The 22,576-nt window shown below is 37.0% G+C and overlaps 1 protein-coding gene across 1 annotated transcript in view; it reads left to right on the top strand.

Annotated features, from left to right (window-relative positions):
• CDC42BPA (CDC42 binding protein kinase alpha) overlaps window positions 1–22,576 on the top strand; it is a 296,230-nt gene that overhangs the window by 129,471 nt on the left and 144,183 nt on the right. Inside the window, exon 6 of the mRNA XM_052654292.1 lies at window positions 11,687–11,780. Coding sequence (XP_052510252.1) covers window positions 11,687–11,780 — 94 coding nt within the window. The remainder of the gene's footprint in view (window positions 1–11,686; window positions 11,781–22,576) is intronic.

The raw sequence follows: 22,576 nt of genomic DNA, 5'->3' as shown, positions 1-22,576 counted from the left end.
CAAAATCACTGCAGATGGTGATTGCAGCCATGAAATTAAAAGTCACTTACTCCTTGGAAGAACAGTTATGACCAGCCTAGATAGCATATTGTAAAGCAGAGACATTACTTTGCCAACAAAGGTCCGTCTAGTCAAGGCTATGGTTTTTCCATTGGTCATGTATAGATGAGAGAGTTGGACTGTGAAGAAAGCTGAGCGCCAAAGAATTGATGCTTTTGAACTGTGATGTTGGAGAAGACTCTTGAGAGACCCTTGGACTTCAAGGGGATCCAACCAGTCCATTCTGAAGGAGATCAGCCCTGGGATTTCTTTGGAAGGACTGATGCTAAAGCTGAAACTCCAGTACTTTGGCCACCTCATGCGAAGAGTTGACTCATTGGAAAAGACTCTGATGCTGGGCGGGATTGGGAGCAGGAGCAGAAGGGGACGACCGAGGATGAGATGGCTGGATGGCATCACTGACTCGATGGATGTGAGTCTGAGTGAACTCCGGGAGTTGGTGATGGACAGGGAGGCCTGGCGTGCTGCAATTCATGGGGTCACAAAGAGTCGGACACGATTGAGCGACTGAACTGAACTGAAGGAAAGCAAAGAGAGATAAGAAAGCCTTCCTCAGTGATCAATGCAAAGAAATAAAGGAAAATAATAGAATGGAAAAGACTAGACATCTCTTCAAGAAAATTAAGAGACACCAAGGGAACATTTCATGCAAAGATGGGCTCAATAAAACAAGTGGTATGGACCTAACAGAAGTAGAAGTTATTAAAAAGAGGTGGCAAGAATATACAGAAGAACTATACAAGAAAGGTCTTCGTGACCCAGATAACCATGATGCTGTGATCACCTACCTAGAGCCAGACATCCTGGAATGTGAAGTTAAGAGGGCCTTAGGAAGCATCACTACAAAGCTAATGGAGGTGGTGGATTCCATTTGAGCTATTTGAAATCCTGTAAGATCATGCTGTGAAAGTGCTGCACTCAGTATGCCAGCAAATTTGGAAAACTCATCAGTGGCCACAGGACTGGAAAAGGTCAGTTTTCATTCCAATCTCAAGGAAAGGCAATGCCAAAGAATGTTCAAACTACCGTACAATTGCACTCATCTCACACACTAGCAAAGTAACGCTTAAAATTCTTCAAGCCAGGCTTCAACTGTACATGAACCGTGAACTTCCAGATGTTGAAGCTGGATTTAGAAAAGGCAGAGGACCCAGAGATAAATTGCCAACATTCGTTGGATCATCAAAAAAGCAAAGAGTTCCAGAAAAACATCTGTTTCTGCTTTATTGACTACGCCAAAGACTTTGACTGTGTGGATCACAACAAACTGTGGAAAATTCTTCAAGAGATGGTTTGAAAATTCTTCAGACCACCTGACCTGCCTCTTGAGAAATCTGTATGCAGGTCAAGAATCAACAGTTAGAATTGAATGTGGAACAACAGACTGGTTCCAAATCAGGAGAGGAGAACGTCAAGGCTGTATATCACCACCCTGCTTATTGAACTTATATGCAGAATACATCATGCAAAATGCTGGGCTGGATGAAGCACAAGCTGGAATCAAAATTGCTGGGAGAAATATCAATAACCTCAGATATGCAGATGACAACATCCTTATGGCAGAAAGCAAAGAACTAAAGAGCCTCTTAATGAAAGTGAAAGAGGAGAGTGAAAAAGTTGGCTTAAAATTCAACATTCAGAAAACTAAAATCATGGCATCTGGTCTCATCACTTCATGGCAAATAAATGGGAAACAGTGGAAACAGTGAGAGACTTCATTTTCCTGGACTCCAAAATCACTGCAGATGGTGACTGGAGCCATGAAATTAAAAGATGCTTGCTCCTTGGGAGAAAAGCCACGATCAACCTAGACAGTGTATTAAAAAGCAGAGACATTACTTTGTCAACAAAGGTCCGTTTAGTCAAGGCTATGATTTTCCCAGTGGTCATGTGTGGATGTGAGAGTTGGACTATAAGGAAAGCTGAGTGCCGAAGAATTGATGCTTTTGAACTGTGGTGTTGGAGAAGACTCTTGAGAGTCCCTTGGACTGCAGGGAGATCCAAGCAGTCCATCCTAAAGGAAATCAGTCCTGAATATTCATTGGAAAGACTGATGCTGAAGCTGAGACTCCAATACTTTAGCCACCTCATGCGAAAAGCTGCCTCACTGGAAAAGACCCTGATGCTGGGAAAGATTGAGGGCAGGAGGAGAAGGGGACGACAGAGGATGAGATGACTGGATGGCATCACTGACTCAATGGACATGGGTTTGGGTGGACTCTGGAGTTGGTGGTGGACAGGGAGGCCTTGCGTGCTGCCGTTCATGGGGTCTCAAAGAGTCAGACACGACTGAGTGACTGAACTGAACTGAACCATCATCCTCCTTCATGTCCTCTTCCCCTAAGAAAGTGAGGTATCACAGATTTACTTGTTATGTATTGCTGGTGAAATAATTTTCTTTTTATCACTAAGAAGGCTTTTGTTTTGCCTTGAAACTAACTTTGTATTGTAAAATGCAAGTATACCAGGCTTTGGTAGGCATATTCCTCTGAATTTTTGCATCTTGTTTTTATGCTTTTCATTTTGAGCCTCTCTTTAGTATATGGCAGTTAGTTGTTCTACTTGCTGATCCAGGAAAAAAATCAATGACTGTCATTAGTGATTATTTTTGTGCTTTCATTACTTGTTTCAAGAAATTTGTTGATTTTTACAATATGATTTTTGAATTTAATAAAAACAGTTAAGTTAGTAAGTTTTGAAATGGATTCTGATGAAGACAGAAGTGCCTAGACAACATAACAGTGTATAAATACATTTTAAAGTAATTTTATATTATTTTAGTAGTACCATCTGTTTGAGAATTATTTGAAGAAACTTCAGCCAGAAGAATGCAGAATATGGCTAGCCATTTTCTTGCAAGTTGGTGGCTGATTTCATTGTAAAATAGAACATGCTGGGTTTTGGCTCAGTTGGTCTCACTTCTGCTTCATGGTATCTGAAACCAGCACAGAGTTCTGATAGGTGTTAAGTGAACTTTGTGGAATATCATGAAATATTGATATATCTTACTACATTATATAAAGTAGGAACCATTATGTTATCAACAAATATGACTATTGTGTGTATATAAAACTATAGTATCATCATATACTTATTAAAAAGAAAAGTCTGTCAAACTATTTGATTACTCATTAGCATCTTATGTAAATAATTATGTGGTATTTTAAAATAGATAAGTTTTGGCCATTAACTTGCTATTTTCCACCTATTTCTCATTATTTAATTTTAGCAGTAGAAATACTTTGGTTAATCTGAGATATATATTCGGTAACCCTAGCACCAAGCACAATCTGTGGTACATAGTGATTATTCAGTTGTTAGCTGATTAAGTGATTAATAAAAACTGTAGGAGAACATTGACTAGGTAAATGTTAGGGCTTCCCTGCAGCTCAGCTGGTAAAGAATCTGCCTGCAATGCAGGAGACCCTGGCTCAATTCCTGGGTCAGGAAGATCCCCTGTAGAAGGAATCGTCTATTCACTCCAGTATTCTTGGGCTTCCCTGATGGCTCAGACAGTGAAGAATACCCCTGCATTGCAGGAGACCTGGGTTCCATCCCTGGGTTGGGAAGATCCCCTGGAGCAGGGAAAGGCTACCCACTCCAGTGTTCTTGCCTGGAAAATCCCATGGACAGAGGAGCCTGCCAGGCTGCATACAATCCACGGGATTGCAGAGGGTGGGGCACGACTGAGCCACTTTCACTTTTAAGCATAAATAAGCCTTTATTCATAGTGCTAGGGCATGAGATGCTTTCAAGGAATATACCGCTTGGTATGGAATGAGGATGTGTTCCCCGCACCCCCAGTTCATATGATGAAGCTCTTAGTTCCCAGTATGCCTTTAGGAAGTGATTAGGTTAGATGATGTCATTAAGATAGGGTCCTCATGATGGGATTAGTGAAAGAAGGTAGCAGCGTGTGCTCCCCTCTCCCCAAGTCTGTGAGCACACCAAGGAAAGGCCGTGTGAGGACACAACTGGAGGGCAGCCATCTGCACGCCAGGAAAATAGTCCTAACTGCAAGCCAAACCCTGTTGGACGTTGATCTTGGACTTCCCAACCTCTTTCACTGCGAGAAAATAAATTTCTTTTGTTTAAGCCACCCAGTTTATGGTATTTATCATCGCAGCCCAAGCTGACTTAGACATTGCCTTAGGAAGGAAAGGCAGATTTTATAGAGCTTTAGCAAGTGAGGTCATGTGGAGGGAATATAGGGAGAGCTACCTCGTTTAATTGTGCTTTGCTTTATTATACGTCAAATACACTATGCTTTTTGTAGATTGAAGTTTTATGGAAACCTTGCATTGGAAGATGATGGTTAACATTTTTAAGTAATAAAGCATTTTTAAATTCAAGTATGTACATTGTTTTTTAAGACATACAGCATAATGCTTTACTCACTGGACTACATTATAGTGCAAACATAATTTTATATGCACTGGGAAACCAGAAACTTCATGTGACTTGCTTTATTGCTGATAAGCTTGATTGCAGTGGTCTGGAACCTAACCTGCAATATTTCTGAGGTGTACCTGTAGTGTCAAAGGCTGATCTCAGAAGAGAAAGCAGTTATTCTGCAGTTTAGGAGTTGGCGATTGGCCAGTTGGGATTTTAACCAGAGGAGTGGAGGTAAAGATCATGGGCAAAAGGGGATGTGAGAAATGACTGAGCTGGGGGGGACAAGGACATAGGAGGTCCACTGATGAAAGAAAATCACATACCGTTGACTTACACAGTTTTAAGTTCTTCTTAGTGATACATTGTTTAAGTACAATATAAATACGTGTTAAAAAGATTATCTTAATATAACAACAATAAGGAGCATAAAATAATAAGCCTATAAATTTTCTCAAGGTAGTTTTCAGGGTTGGGCCTTAAAAAAAGAAACCTTTTATTTTAACACCATTTTAGATTCACAGGAAATTGCACTCAGTTCAAAAAGATCTCATGTACCTTTTACTCATTTTCCCCCTTTATTCCATCTTGCTGCTACTGCCAAGTCACTTCAGTCGTGTCCGACTGTGCGACCCCATAGACAGCCGCCCACCAGGGTTCCCCGTCCCTGGGATTCTCCAGGCAAGAACACTGGAGTGGGTTGCCATTTCCTTCTCCAATGCATGAAAGTGAAAAGTGAAAGTGAAGTCGCTCAGTCGTGTCCGACTCTTAGCGACCCCATGGACTGCAGCCTACCAGGCTCCTCCATCCGTGGGATTTTCCAGGCAAGAGTACTGGAGTGGGTTGCTGTTGCCTTCTCCATTATTACATCTTACCCCATGCTTAATAAGGGGCTTCCCAGGTATTGCTAGTGGTAAAGAACCCACCTGCCAGTGCAGGAGACACAAGAGACATGCTTTTGATCCCTGGGTCTGGAAGATCCCCTGGAGGAGGGCATGGCAACCCACTCCAGTATTCTTGCCTGGAGAATCCCCATGGATAGAGGAGCCTGGCAGGCTATCGTCTGTAGGATCTTGAAGAGTCAGACATGACTGAAGCAACTTAGCATGCACACGCATATCATGCTTATTAGGACTTTTCTTTCAATGATACAGTGGGTAGTAGTTTAATCTACATTGTATCATCCCTGGACTCCCTGTTCTTTTCTTCTTTTTCCCATAGTCTCTTTCCTTTGTCTTGCTTCTACATGCATATTAGAGTTTGGTCTGCTGGATCTGAATGTTTATTTTTGTAATTAGAAATGATTTTAATTTCATGGTAGACTTTCTTTGAGTTACACTATAGGTGTGAGTTGTCAGTTTCACTTGTTTCCTCTTATTAATTGTATCTAGATGGTTTCTTGAAGGATGTGCATCAATAAAAAGATTAGAATTTGGGCAGCCACTGTTGGGAAAGATAAGTTTGAGAAAAGTTATTGACAGAATGTTATGAATAACTTTTTTCAATTGTAAAGTAAGCTTCAAATTAATATTCCTATAAAATATTCAAATGTATGACTAACAAAGAGGCAGTTTGTGACATAATTTTACCAGTGTCGGTTTCCTTTTCTGTATTACTGACGTAATATGTATTTGATAAAATTATGATACAATTTTAATAACCATTTTAGTTGTGATGTTTTAATACAGTATGCTAATTTTTTTATATTGGTATATAAAGAGGAGGAGTAGGAAGACCAGGAAATGAAAGCATTCATATGTGAGAGCCTGCATCCTCAACCTGTGTAAATGATGACAAGGAACCAGATGGGAGACACTGACGCGATGTTGATGAAAGGAGAGACATGTGTCCTAAATGAGTAGTTAGTTCTCAGTAATCAACCCCTATGCAATAATCCAACTGTGGTTTCTGGACTGGGGCTGAAGTGTATGTAGGTGCAGCCTCTCTAGTTGATTCTGTTGTCCATCCAGAGTTGAAAACTGCAGCTTTGAAGGTCAACTAATGTTGTTATATCCACATTTTACTATTATAGGAATAATATGTATAATAATCATGTTCTGGTACTGATATTCTAGTGAAATGTTAAAATAAGAATGACCTATAGAATATTTCCCTTTTAATATGGTCATTGTTTTGGGATGCTTTTTTATTCTTATAAAGAAGAATGATATAGAATAATTATTAAATATTATATATGTAACAGTTATATAAGTAATTGTTATACATAAAATGTATATCATAAGTATTAATTTTGACTTAGAATTTTAAATAATATTGTTCTTTTTAAGATAAATGTTTTAAGTCAAGTGTTCTTTTTAAGTCAAATAATGCTTTTCCTTGGAGATAAAGAAAATTATAGATTACAGAAGCTTTAATTAATGATAAATGGTATGACTCATATTCAAATTAAGAAATTTCTTATAAATGGAGTCATTCATCATATTTTTTTTTGGTCTGATGTCCTTTGATCAGCATAAGTTTTTTGAGATTCATCCAATTTGATCTTTCCTTCTTGCTGAGTAGCCTTCCACTGACAGTTTATTTTTCTGACAGTTTATCCACCTACCTGCTGATTGTCATTTGAGTTTTTTCCAGTTTTGAACTTTTAATGTATATAGCTGCTATTAACAGTCTTTTACTCCACATGATTTTACGGATGAGTGGTCCTTTACTTTCAATTGAATCCTGTTTAAACTGTTTTAGAAAATTTGAAAAGCCATTTACCTTAATTTATGGAGATAGTAAAACCTTAACAACAACACTTGACAAGAAGAGAATGTTATATGAAACAATGTTGCTTATGAATATGAAGGTAAGGTTTTAAATAAAAGTTGAATTCAGTAATATGCATATTATGTATTTTCAATGCTAAGACAAACTTAATATCTCTGAAAGTTTTTAATCACTTCTAAAATTATAGTAGTCAGTATGTTCTTTTAGTGGCATATGATTTACTAGTGTATCTTTATGATAGAACTTTAGACTCAGTGACTGATGGCACATTAAAAACAAACATGTGACCATGTAGGTTTTATCCCAGGATGCAAGGAAGTTTCAGCATTAAAAAACCTATTTGAGCGCAGGGAGGCTCATGAGCGAGGAGACATAACTGTGATTATGGCTGATTTGTGTTGTCATACAGCAGAAACCAACACAACATTCATTGTAAAGCAATCTTCCTCCCATTAAAAATTTTTTTAAAAATGAAGGACCATGAAAAGAAGAAAAATCTGTTTGTGTAATACACTGTATTAATAGGTTAAAGAAGAAAAAGCATAAAAGAAAATACCAAAAATGACAACAGAATTGAATATCCATTCCTGATACTTTTAGCAGTTTGAGAATAGAAGGAAATTCTCTTAATATTGAGGTTCTACTAAAAATCTAAATTAAAGATCATATTTAATGGTGAAATATTAAAAACATTCCCATTAAAATTGGAAGCAAATTGAGAATGCTTCTATGAAGAAAGTCCTATTCACAATAAGTACGTAAGATTATTGATAACAAAAGATGGGTAAGCTCTCTGTGGAAAAATATTCAGTATTATTGAAGGACATAAAAGAAGACTTGTAATTAATATATAATGTGTCTATATACATTAAGTAAGATATAATGTATCTTTAGTGTTAATTGATACATGGACAGGAAAAGTCATATTGCAAAGATACCATTTCTCTTCAGATTACTCTGTAAAGTCACTGCGCTGTGCTCAGTTGCTAGGTCGTGTCTGACTCTTTGCAACTCCATGGACTGTAGCCTGCTAGGCTCCCCTGTCCATGGGAATTTCCAGGCAAGAATATGGGAGTGGGTTGTCATTTCCTTCTCCAGGGGATCTTCCCGACCCAGGGATTGAACCTGTGTCTCCCGGATTGATCCTGTGTCTCCTGCATTGACGGGTGGATTCTTTACCACTGCACCACCCCGGAAGCCCGAAGTCATTGTGATTCCCATCAAAATCTCAATATGTTTTATAGAACTTACTAAGCTAATTCTAGCATTTATCTGGAAGAGCCATGGCAATTTAAAAACATGATCTACTGGTATAAAGAGGTCATATAGAGTTGTCACAATAAAGACTGTGATATTAGTCTAAGTATAGGCATATAGATAGGGTGGCCCTACCTCTGTTTGCCTATGACAGTTCTAATTCATGCCTGTTGTCCTGTTAATAGGCTCCCTTTTGTTCCAAAGACTGTTCATTGAAATTACATGGGAAGTCCTGAAATAGATGCACTTCATTTATGACCTAGGTGCTATTAAGAATCAGTGGTAAAAAAAAGGATGTCATTCAATAAATGGTATTGGGACAAAAAGAAATATAGTGTGGCCTTTATCTCACACAAAACATAAATTAATTCCAGGGAGAATAAAGACTTGAAATGAAAAATAAAACTTTTAAAAGAAAATATAGGACACTGTCTTGATGACTCCTGGGAGGAGAAGATAAGGGAGCTACCTTAGGACAGAAAAGGCAAATTTTGAGAGTAGAATGGTGATTGACAGGGACTGAGGGTATGGGAAACAGGGAGAACTTGGTAAAAGGGTACAGACTTTTAAGTTTTAGGATGTACAAGATCCAAGGAGCTAATGTATAGCATGATGATGATAGTTGATAGTATCTTTTTGCTAAGAGAGTAGAACATATGTGTTCACACAGAAAAAAAGTAAATATATTCGATGAGATGATGAATGTGTTAACTAAATGGTGAAGATCCTTTCACAATGTTATGTATATCGAATTAATTATCATTTGTACACTTATAAATGTATTGCAGTTTTGCTTGTCAACTCTGTTCCCGTAAAGCTGAAAACAGTGAAAAAAGACGGAAAAACAAATGATGAATTATAAGGCTACATTATCATTAAATGCTTTTTTATGAAAAAGAAAGATCCATTAAACAGTATGGGAGAGCAAGCCCACATGCTGGGAGAACAGATTTCTAACACATGTAGGTAAATTTGAGGAAACAAAATTCCTGAAGATAAACTAAAAACAAACAGCATACACACAATATAAAAAAAGGCACAAGATTTTAATTAGCATTTTATTGAAGAAAAATCTAAGATGACCATTCAGTTCAGTTCAGTCGTTCAGTCTTGTCCAGCTCTTTGCAACCCTATGGACTGCAGCACACCAGGCCTCCCTGTTCATCACAAAAAAGTCTTAATTTTAATAGTAATCCTGCTAGTAAAGTTAAAAACATACTTGTCTCTTCATAGCGATTCCACTTCCAGATAGTGTGGCGAAATGTTGCTGTATGAGTAAAGGAGGTATTTGTAAAAAAAATTCATCTTAGAATTTTGTGTAATAGCAAAATAAAAATCTAAAACAACCTAAAATTGTTGGGAATAATTTAAATTCTATAATCTGGAGAATTGATAAGTAAATTACATGTATGAAAATATTCCATATAGCATTTAAAATAATGAACTAAAACAAATATGTGTCAACATGGATAAATTTTAGAAACATAGTATTAGATTATTTTCCAGATTACTGAAAAATATTATTGATGTTTATAAATTCTGTCTTTATAATTCCTTTTGTCTTCTTTAAAATCTGAGAAATCTGCCAGTAGCAGTTATGTATAATGATTATATCGGAGAAGGCAATGGCAACCCACTCCAGTACTTTTGCCAGGCAAATCCCTTGGACAGAGGAGCCTGGTAGGCTGCAGTCCATGGGGTTGCTAGGAGTCGGACACGACTGAGCGACTTCACTTTCACTGTTTACTTTCATGCACTGGAGAAGGAAATGGCAGTGTTCTTGCCTGGAGAATCCCAGGGATGGGGGAGCCTGGTGGGCTGCCATCATCTATGGGGTCGCACAGAGTTGGACACGACTGAAGCGAGTTAGCAGTAGCAGTAGCAGCATAATGATTATATAGCTTTAATGTTTTTAAAAATAAAGAATAAAGTACAGTTTTCCCTGCATCAGAAAATGGTTTAGGTAATATCTAAGGTTCCTTCTAGCACTAAAGTGTACTTTTTTAGTGTTTCCAAACAGCAGAAAATCTTTTCTTAATATAACATTTCTGACAGTCAAGGTTGTAAGTTCAAATATTGAGGATTATGAAGCCCGTTTCCCATACAGTTTGTAGTTTTTTAGCCTGTCCATCTGCCTGTCTATATTAAGCAATCAGCCAATACAGGGGTCAGAAAATTTTTTCTGTAAAGGGCTAGGTAGGAAATATTTTAGGCTTGGAAGGCCATAGGCTATTAGAACTGCTCAGCTCTGCCCTTGTAGTGGGATACCTGCCACAGAGTTTTGCAACACTGTAAAAACAAATGCCAAAGCTGGAGTGATAGAGCTTGTTATTAATTAAATTTGGATATCTTACAAGGCTTTGACTTAACATCTGTAAATAGCTTTATATAATGTAGATCACTAGTAAGTAGTTGTTTCAGTTGTTTTCCAAGTCACTTTTATGAAACAGTTATTTTTGTGTCATGACCTGCAGTAACTGAGTGTTTATCTACATTTATGTGCAGGGTCTAGGAAGTACATTTTTTCCTATTCAATTTCATGGGTTAGAATCAAGTGATTATGACCCTTCTTTGTGTGCAGAAAGTAGGCCTACCATGGTCACACTGGAAACTGCGTATCTAAAGGAAGCAGGGAAAGACCAATGTAACTTGAGAATTACCAAGCACTTTTTATCTCCGGAGCACTGAAACTGCGTGTGTTTAAGAATGTTTTAATACGAACCAGAGAGAGGATTTGAACCCATAAATTAATGAAAGAAATATGTGTTCCTAGAGTGGTAATTCTGAAAAAAGTTGAGATTTTCAGACAAAAATGGTTATCCTACCAAGCTGTTGTTGTTCAGTCGCTAAGTTGTGTCCAACTCTTTGCGACCCAGTGAACTGCAGCACGCCAGGCTTCCTTGCTTGTCCTTCTCTGTTTTTTCCTGGAGTTTGCTCAAACTCATGTCTGTTGAGTCGGTGTTGCCATCCAACCATCTCATCTTCTGTCTCCCTCATCTCCTCCTGCCCTCAGTCTTTCCCAGTCTTTTCCAATGTGTTAGCTCTTTGCCTGTGTCAGGTGGCCGAAGTATTGGAGCTTCAGCATCAGTCCTTCAAATGAATATCCAGGGTTGATTCCCTTTAGGATTAATTGGTTTGATCTTCTTGCTGTCCAGGGGATTTTTAAGAGTCTTTTCCATCTTACCAAGTAACTAATTGTGTTTATTTTTTCCAACAAAAAATTGAACGTGTCTGTTTTTTTCAGAGACATCAAACCTGACAATATATTGATGGATATGAATGGACATATTCGGTTAGCGGATTTTGGTTCATGTCTGAAGCTGATGGAAGATGGAACGGTAAATAAAGATAAATTTTAAACTGTAACACCCTTCCTCCTTGTTTCCTTTATCTGTTTTAGAGTCCTTCTCTTTATATTATCTATCAAATATCCTTCTATCCATTTGTCTTTCTGTGCTTAACTTCCCTCCACTTAGGCATGCTTACTCATAATAAGGCTTGTCTATAAATTCACGCACCATTTTCTACTGCTTATATTAATGATTTTAAGATTGATATACTATGCCTTTTTTGAGACTCTTGTTTGTTTCTTCTTTAGCATAACTTATTTTCACAGTTCCAGAGGACTGAAGAAAATAAATCCTAGAGGGAAAAAGAAAAGATGTGACTCCTTCACTTTCATTTCTTTTCTCTTTCTTTACTAGTTGTCTAGTTTTCCCGAGGGTCAGTGTATAACAAGTGAATGCTTTTTATCAGAAAATCCTCTAAGTTTTATGTTACCATTTGCTTTATTTCTGCTAACCCTCACTTCAGTTCAGTCACTCAGTCATGTCCCATTCTTTGAGACCCCATGGACTGCAGCACACAAGGCTTCCCTGTCCATCACCAACTCCCGGAGCTTGCTCAAACTCACATCCATCAAGTCAGTGATGCCATCCAACCATCTCATCCTCTGTCGTCTCCTAGACCCCTCCATTATATTCTCTCAATTACTTAATGGTTTACATGCCTCAATTTTATTCCACGTTTGTTGTAGTAGTAGTAATATTTATCTTAATTTCCTGGTTGTATAGTAGATGTCCAAATATACATCATTTTAATCGGTAGGAACTTTTTGAAAAGAAATTTGGTATAATACATTCCAAAGGCCACAAAAACATCCCATTATTCTGGACCAGTCATTTGACTTTTGAGAATTTACCCTAAGCAGATAACTTAGAAACTGGCAACCCACTCCAGTACTCTTGCCTGGAAAAATCCCCTGGATGGAGGAGCCTGGCAGGCTGCAATCCATCAGGTTGCAAAGAGTTGGACACGACTGAGCGACTTCACTTTTCTTTCTAGATTACTTATAATACCTACTTAATTGCCAGCATGTAACAAATTCATTTTGCCTTTTGGAACTTTCTGGAAATTTTTTAAAAAAATATTTTTGATCCCTGATGGGTTGAATCTGCAAATGTGTAACCAGGAGACATGGAGGGCCAACTGTATAAGAACATCTGAAAATTACCAAATAGTAAATTCTATCCATTTGAAAATCAAACAGATTACTTGAAATCAAGTAGTGCTGGAGGAGACACAGTGCTAGGGGACATTGGACTATTAGCTCTGGAGAGCTAGTTAAGATGTTTGTTACATCTAAGTCTTACCCTAAACCTATCTAACAGCCTAAATCCAAGTCCTGGTAAAATCAACAGAGTATGAAAGTGGTCCTCCAGATGAAGAGGCTTGAGATGAATCTTTGTTGCTGTTGTTCAGTCGCTAAGTCATGTCTGACTCTTCTGTAACACCATGGACTGTAGCCACCAGGCTCCTCTGTCCATGGGATTCTCTAGGCAAGAATACTGGAGTGGGGTGCCATTTCCTCTTCCAGGGGGTCTTTCTGACCCAGAGGTTGAACCCACATCTCCTGCATTGGCAGGCAGATTCTTTAATACTCACCCACCTGGGGATCAGGAGATGAATCTTAGGTTTTTTATAAATCTGCCCTTAAAGAGTAAACTGTAAGCCATCCCGTATTCAAGTTAGTATTTTTTTTTAACTGCTTAAAGAAGAATTAATATTCTTTAGAGGAAGATAGAAGAATTCATATTCTCTACAATGTCTTATTGACAGTGACCAGCATTCAATAAAAAAAATCACTAGACCAAAAATAAATAGTGGGTAACTTAAGTGATTGTGATACAGAATTTAAAAATAAAAGTAGTCAGTAGAAACCTGGGTAGCACAGAAGTTGGATTTGCCAGACAAAGACTAATGAAACTATCATAAATACGTTCAAAGGAAGATATTAGTCTTGGTAATTACACAGACAAGGAATGTCAGCAGAAAAATAAATCAAGTGAATCTTTTTAGAATTTGATCATTATATTAATAGAAATAAAAAGTTCATAGGAAGAAGTTAATGGTGGATTAGAAATGAAAAAAGAAAAAGCCAGTGAATTTGAAGATAGATTAAGAGAGATCAAGCAATCTGAAGAACAGAGAGAAAAAGATTGAAGCAAAATTGATATAGGAGCCCTAGGGATGCATACAATTAGAAGCCTAGAAAAAGATGAGATAGTAATAGAAAACATTTGTAAAATTGATGGCTCAAGCTATTACGTATGATGAAAAACAGATTTAAGAATCCTGGTATATTTCAAGGTTATGAAAAGAACCATGCCTGGCCACATCACAATTAAACTACTGAAAATTAAAGATTAAAAAATAAAAATGGGAAGCAGCTAGAAGGAGAAAGCCATACATACTGTGGGAAAATTGTAAGAATAACCATTGACCTTTCATGAGAAATCACAGCATGATATCTTTAAAGTCCTGAAAGAAGAAAAAAAAGTCTCCAAACCAAGAATTCTATATAGAATAAAAATACTCTTCAAAATGAAGACCTTTTCAGATAAATGGAAGAGGCCTGGATGCTAAAGGATGTCCACTACAAAGAAGCCAATTTCATTTGGATGCTTAGATCTGTATAATAAAGAATATCAGATACGATAAATAAGATTTATAGGGTAAGAATAAAGAAAAAAGACTATACTAATCTTTCTTTTTAAGTTTGCATAAGAGACATCTGATTATTAAAAACAAAAATAAATGTAGTGTGGGTTTTATGACATGGGTGGAAGTAAAAGATATGGCAATATCACACAAACTCTGTAAAACCGGTGTATGTAATTACTCTGCTCTAAGGTAACTGCACGTGTGGGAAGTATAAAGTGGAAAGTGGATAGTGCCGGGTATGACGTAAGAGGGAGAGAAATAGCATGGTGGTCTTGCTGAATTGAGAAAACACAGATTAAAGTCAGGGAGGCTGTGGCACCATAAAGAAGTGGTCTGTAATTCTGCAGAGGAGAGAGATACACTGAAACAGAATTCCAGGGGAAGAGGTAGTGTTTGCCCAGTCCTGCATGTTATAAGCGTCTTAGATTCAAAGCTGGGACTCCTCTGGAGTCTGATGTTCAGCTCTCCAAATTCCTGTGCATTCCAGAATGCACTGAGTGCTATTTCTGTCTGTCTGTGTTTCCCTTGATCTGATTTATTCCTGAAATTCTGTAGAGTCAGAAATTCTTTCTAGTCATTCATTTTTTATTAATCATCTCCAAATAGTTTTTCTTGACATAATAGCATGTTGGTCCTCCATTTAGAAAGTTATAATGAAGGAATCTTCTTTTTTACTTGTTTATTTTATTTTTATCAAGTGATGTTTACGTATTTTAGGAAGACTTACCACAAAAACAGCATTCCTTTGTCCTAGGTCCTTCTCACCTCCAAGTCTCTTTTTCTACAGACAGACACATACAAATCCTTCAGCTCTGTCTTCTGTTGTTTCGTTTATTTATTTTTTATTATCGTATTCATACTACTGTCTCTTGTTATTTAGTTGCAGATATTATCTACTAATTTCCCACCATGAAAGGTGAGGATTCAGATCTCTTACACCTATCTCAACCAATCCTTACACATCCTATCTTCCCCATGTTGTAATTATCACATAGTCTTTCATTAAATCCTGTTCAATGTTTAAAAAATACTTCAGTTCAGTTCAGTCACTCAGTCGTGTCCAACTCTTTGCGACCCCATGAATCGCAGCACGCCAGGCCTCCCTGTCCATCACCAACTCCCGGAGTTCACTCAGACTCATGTCCATCGAGTCAGTGATGCCATCCAGCCATCTCATCCTCTGTCGTCCCCTTCTCCTCCTGCCCCCAGTCCCTCCCAGCATCAGAGTCTTTTCTAATGAGTCAACTCTTCACATGAGGTGGCCAAAGTACTGGAGTTTCAGCTTCAGCATCATTCCTTCCAAAGAAATCCCAGGGCTGATCTCCTTCAGAATGGACTGGTTGGATCTCCTTGAAGTCCAAGGGACTCTCAAGCGTCTTCTCCAACACCACAGTTCAAAAGCATCAGTTCTTCAGCGCTCAGCCTTCTTCACAGTCCAACTCTCACATCCATACATGACCACTGGAAAAACCATAGCCTTGACTGGATGGACCTTAATCAGCAAAGTAATGTCTCTGCTTTTCACTATGCTATCTAGGTTGGTCATAACTGTTCTTCCAAGGAGTAAGTGACTTTTAATTTCATGGCTGCAGTCACCATCTGCAGTGATTTTGGAGCCCAAAACAATAAAATCTGACACTGTTTCCACTGTTTCCCCATCTATTTCCCATGAAGTGATGGGACCAGATGCCATGATCTTAGTTTTCTGAATGTTGAGCTTTAAGCCAAATATACTTTTACAAGTATTATTTATGACTGTGCCATGCTATTTGTTTTAATTACATTTCTCTTCTTGAACAGCTCTTTGTTTTCCTTGGAGTAAGTGACTCATTTGCTTTGCTTAGTTTTCTGTATAAATCTCACTTTTGTTGCTGTGTCCAACTCTTTGCGACCCTATGGACTGCAGAGTGCCAGGCTTCCCTGTCCTTTACTATCTCCCTGAGTTTACTCAAGCTCATGTCCATTGAGTTGGTGATGCTACTAACCATCTCATCCTCTATTAGCCCCTTCTCTTTTTGCCCTCAATCTTTCCCAGTATCACGGTCTTTTCCAGTGAGTCGGCTCTTCACATCATGTGGCCAAAGTATTGGAGCTGCAGCATCAGTCCTTTCAATGAATATTCAGGGTTGTTTCCTTTAGGATTGACAGGTTTTTGATATCCTTGCTGTCTAAGGGAATCTCAAGAATCTTCTCCAGCCCCACAGTTTGAAAGCATCAACTCTTTGGCACTCAGCCTTCTCACTAGTTTATCCCCAAACTCTCCACTACATTTAGGAAATTGAGCAATTCCTTTCTTTCTCAGACACAATGAATAACTTAGTGACTCTCTTGTGTGGAGGTTTGCATACTCTGATTCTAGTCTGTAGGCCCACTCTCCAATAGGCCTACTATACAACTGTCATCCTAAAATTACCTTTCCTCATCATCATGGAATTTAATATGTTGCTTTCTAGCATTGGATCCTCTGTTTCCAGGATCCATCTGTGTCTTTCTTCTCAATTTAGTGGTAGTTAAGCAAGAGAGCTCCAGAAAAACATCTATTTCTGCTTTATTGACTATGCCAAAGCCTTTGACTGTGTGAATCACAATAAACTGTGGAAAATTCTGAAAGAGATGGGAATATCAGACCACCTGACCTGCCTCTTGAGAAACCTATATGCACGTCAGGAAGCAACAGTTAGAACTGGACATGGAACTACAGACGGATTCCAAATAGGAAAAGGAGTACGTCAAGGCTGTATATTGTCACCCTGCTTATTTAACGTATATGTAGAGTACATCATGAGAAATGCTGGGCTGGAAGAAGCACAAGCTGGAATCAAGATTACTGGGAGAAATATCAATAACCTCAGATATGCAGATGACACCACTCATGGCAGAAAGTGAAGAGGAACTAAAAAGCCTCTTGGTGAAAGTGAAAGAGGAGAGTGAAAAAGTCGGCTTAAAGTTCAACATTCAGAAAATGAAGATCATGGCATCTGGTCCCATCACCTCATGTGAAATAGATGGAGAAACAGTGGAAACAGTGTCAGACTTTATTTTTCTGGGCTCCAAAATCATGGCAGATGGTGACTGCAGCCATGAAATTAAAAGACGCTTACTCCTTGGAAGAAAAGTTATGACCAACCTAGATAGCATAGTGAAAAGCAGAGACATTACTTTGCCAACAAAGGTCCATCTAGTCAAGGCTATAGTTTTTCCTGTGGTCATGTATGGATGTGAGAGTTGGATTATAAAGAAACCTGAGCGCTGAAGAATTGATGCTTTTGAACTGTGGTGATGGAGAAGACTCCTGAGAGTCCCTTGGACTGCAAGGAGATCCAACCAGTCCATTCTGAAGGAGATCAGCCCTGGGATTTCTTTGGAAGGAATGATGCTGAAGCTGAAACTCCAGTACTTTGGCCATCTCATGCGAAGAGTTGACTCATTGGAAAAGGCTCTGATGCTGGGAGAGATTGGGGGCAGGAGAAGGGGACAACAGAGGGTAAGATGGCTGGATGGCATCACTGGCTCCATGGACGTGAGTTTGAGTGAACTCCGGGAGTTGGTGATGGACAGGGAGGCCTGGCGTGCTGCGATTCATGGGGTCGCAAAGAGTCGGACATGACTGAGACTGAACTGAACTGAACCTCAGAAAGGTTCCATTGGAAGTAAATATTTCATAATCTTGCATGTCTGAAAAATGCCTTCATTTCTATTCTTATACTTGATGAATAAATTGTCTAGACTGGACATAATATTATAGATTTGAACTTACTCTTCTCTTAGAATTTAGAAGACACTACATTGTCTTTTAATTTACTGTTGAGGCATCTGATGCCATCCTAATTATCAAAGCTCCTGTTATAATCTTCCCCCCTTATTTGGAAGCCTTTAGGGTGTTACGTTTATTTCTGGTGTTCTGAAATATTGTAATTATATAATTTTGTATGGATCATTATTACCTGGATAGTTGCTTCAATTTTAACCTTTCCCAAAGTTTGTGAGTTTCTATATTAACTTTCAGCTTGCTTTTTGTTTCTCACATTGAAGTCAAAATTAAACAGTTTAAATCACTATACATTTATAAGAAGTCAGTTTTTGTGTGGGGATGTCTTGCTGTAATTCTTTTTCTTTCTATGAAATTGTTTTGGATGTTCTTGGCCATTTGTTTTTCCATAGGACTGTTAGGATTATATTATTGGTTTATATACATACAGACACATATAAACACCCCTTCACATATGCAAGCTTGTAGACGTTCACTGAATTTAGAGACTAATTTTGGGAAAACTTTGTCTATAACTTGCCATCTTCCCATCTGTGAATATGGTTTCTGTCTTCATTGTTGTAGGTTTCTCTTATTTGTGTAAAGTTTTATAATTATGTTCAGGTAAAGGTAAATTATGTAAAGTTAAATTCATTACCTTTATTTGTTAGATTTGCTCCTAGATACCTTGTGGAGTTTTTTGTTTGGGGGCTATTATAAATGGATAACTTAAAGTTTTGCATTTTAATAGTTTGTTGCTATTCTTTATGACCACAGTTGACTTTTGTATGTGTATTCATCCTGAAACAAGCAAGCTTGCTAAACTTTTTTTTATTAGTTCAAAACAATTTATAGATTCTGTATGTATATTTTTCTATATAGACAATCTTATAATCTACAAATAATGGCCAGCTTTGTGTTTTGTCCTTTCCAGTCCTTACATTTTTACTTTGCTTTATTTTTTTTCCTATCATGCAGTTAGTGATCTTCAGCACAGGATTAATGTTTAGGAATTGGGAGCTTCTCTGCGTTGTTCATAGCTTTATTGGTGTTTTCCCTGTAGTTTTAAATTAAGTAGTATATTTGCTGGAAGCTTTTGGTATGTATTCTTCATCAGATTAAGGAAATTTCTGTTTCTGATTGCCATGTTATGGTTGTTAATGTTGTACATTGAAATCATTTTTCTGCACTATTGAGTGGGTATCAGAGTGTTTTTCCTGTTATATGATGAGTGACATAGATTGTCCAGTGTTGAAGCATACATTCTTTGAATGTAAATGTAACTTTATCATCAAGCTGTATTGCTTGCTGTCTTTGATCAAATTTCTAGATTGACCATGCTAAAATTTTATATTGAATTGTTACCTGAGATTCATATCTGACATTGATTATATCTGAGTTTGCAGTATAATTTTCCTTCTCAAATTTTTCTTGTCTGCCTTGTTTTGTATTTAGGTTGTTTTAGCCTTATAAAATGAACAGGGGAGCCATGTCCCCCACCCTTACCCATTTTGGATCTAGAACAGTTCTTATAATACTGGGGTTATCTGTTTCTTATGTAATTGGTGGAACTCACTTTAAATCACCTTTGCTTCAGTGAGGTTTTGTTTTCTTCTTATTTTGTTTGTTTTCCAGGTAGATTTTATACTATTGATTCAAACTTTTTAATGGTTATAGGTCTCTTTGGTTTTCTATTTCTTCCTGAGTCAGTTTTGGTAAGTTATATTTTTTTCTATGAAAATTATCTCTTTTCTCTGCATTTTCAATTTTGTTTGTATAAAATTGTTCAGATTGCACTCTTTCTAGTTTTAAAATCTCAATTACATGCATATTTCACCCCTTTCTTCATTCCTAATATTATTTATTTATGCTTAACTTTTTCTTCATAAGTTTTGACATAGAGCATTTTACTAAATATTTTCCAGCTTTAGTTAGAATTCTTCTGTGGACCATTAATTATTTAGATGTGTGCCTTTTAGTATTCATAGTACAATATTTACTTATCTGGTGTTTATAGAAAGTTTTCTTTTACCGAAGAGTGGATCTATTTGTTAGCAGTTTTTTAGCATTTGTCAAGATTATGTTTTGATTTCTCATGGGCCAGTTCTTTTAACTATTACATATTTGTTTGAAATTATGAATCTTTTTCTAACTTTTGGTTGCAGATATCTGTAATAAGATAAAAGTTGTAAACTTTGTTCAAAATTTTAATATTCTTACTACCTCTATTTCTTTCTCATCTATTTATTATTTAAAAATCTTTACTATGATGTTGAATTTCTTAATTTTCCCTTGTAATTTTCACAACTGTTTTGTAGTTGTGTTGTTAGTTACATATTATTTAGGATTGCTCTTCCATGGTATTTTCTATTTATGTTAATAAATGATTAAAAATCATAATAATCATCTTGGCCTTAGAATCTAGTTTGACTGATAATTAATACAGCTCCCTTAGCTTTTGTTTGTTTAGCATATGCCTGGCATATTTTTCCATCCTTTTTCTTAAAAAACGTTTCTTAGGTTCTATGTCTAGGTGCATTAAACAGATTATTGCTGATTTTTCAAGAAAAATTTCATTGTGGTTTTGTCATCTAATGTGATAATGGTGGTTTTTGATAGGTGAACTTAATCATTTGTGAATTTCATTGTTTGTTTGTATTTCTTTCTAGTATCTTGGACTATTTCCTATAGGTTTTGCTTGTTTGTTTACATCATGCTTCCCACCCCCTTTCCTGCTTTTTGTTGCCTGGGTCAAATTTGTTTTTATTTCTTTTTTTTTTTTCCTTTTTGGAACTTATACATTCTATTTCAAATATTTTAATGTTTATCTTAAAAATAAGCATTTATCATTTATGTTAAATCTAATTTTCCCCATATTCCTAATCGAAGAAAAAAACTTAGTTTATCTTATATACAAAAATTAGCTTGAAATGGATCAAAATCCTAAATGTAAGAGTTAAAACTTACATTTAAGGGGCAGAGGGAGAAGTTTTATGACATTGGATTTGGCAGTGATTTCTTGGATATGACAGAAGACAATATGCAACAACAAAAATAGATGAGTAGACTACATCATCATTAAAAACTTCTGTGCATCAAAAGATACAGTTGTTATAGTGAAACGGCAGCCTGTACAGTGGGAGAAAGTAGTTGCAAATTGTATGTCTGACAAGAGGTTATTATCCAGAATGTATAAAGAATTCCTGCAACTCAATAGCAGACTAACAACCCATTTCAAAATACGCAAAGGATTTGAAGTGATGTTTCTCCTAAGAAAATAGACGAATGACTCTGCATCACTAGTCAGTACGGAAATGCACATCAAAACCACAATGAGATACTGCTTCATACCATTAGGATGGCCACTATAAAAAAAAACAATAATAACAAGTTTTAGTAAAGTTGTGGGAAAATTGGAACCTTTGTGCACTGCTGATGGAGTTGTAAAATGCTGTAGCCACTGTGGAAAATAGTATAACAGTTCTTCAAAAAGCTGAAAACAAAATTACCATATGATCTAGCAGTTCCACATTTGTGTACATATTCCACAGAAGGTAAAGCAGAGTCTCAAAGAAATATTGGTTCACCCGTGTTCACAGCACCATTATTCACAGAAGTCAAGGGATGTAAGCAACTCTGGTGTCCACTATTGGATGAATGGAGAAAAAAATGTGGTATATCCATACATTGGAACGTTATTCAGCTTTAAAAGAACATCCTGATCCATCCTACAACATGGATAGACCTTTTAAAAAACATGCCAAGTGATATACACCAGACACAAACGAACACGTTATTGTGCAATTTCACTTGTATAAACTACCTAGAGTAGTCAAATTCTTAGCAGCTATAGTGGTGGTTGTTATGGTCTGGGAGGAGAAGGGGATGGGGGAGTTATTATTTAATAGATTTTCAGTTTTGTAAGATGAAAAGAGTTTTAGAAATGGACAGTGGTGACGGTTGCACAGCAGTGTAAATGTACTTAATGCCACCGAACTATACACTTGGAAATGGTTATGGTGGTAAATTTTGTCATGGGTATTTTACCACAATTAAAAAAATAATAATTAAAAAATAAATGAAAAAATAGAAAACCAAGAAGCTCGGAACATTTTAATCCTGATCACTCCCTTAGTAACTGGTTGTCTTCTGGTGTTTTAGTTCCATATTATTTTTCATCGTTTGAGTAGTTATTCCTTCCTCCTCCTCCACCATCTCCTATCGCTTATTGCTCCTGCTCATCTTCATGTTACTCTTTATTGCCCTATTTCTCCTTTTCTTCATCGTTATTTTATCCAGTTAGTCACCGTTTAGATGCATGCTAAAGTTGATTAATATCTTTGTTCACAGGTGCTTCTAGTGTCACATTTCTTCCTCTGGATT

The sequence above is a fragment of the Budorcas taxicolor genome, chromosome 16 (genome assembly GCF_023091745.1).
Source record: "Budorcas taxicolor isolate Tak-1 chromosome 16, Takin1.1, whole genome shotgun sequence".
NCBI lineage: Eukaryota > Metazoa > Chordata > Mammalia > Artiodactyla > Bovidae > Budorcas > Budorcas taxicolor.
This window is presented reverse-complemented; position numbering and strand designations above follow the sequence as displayed.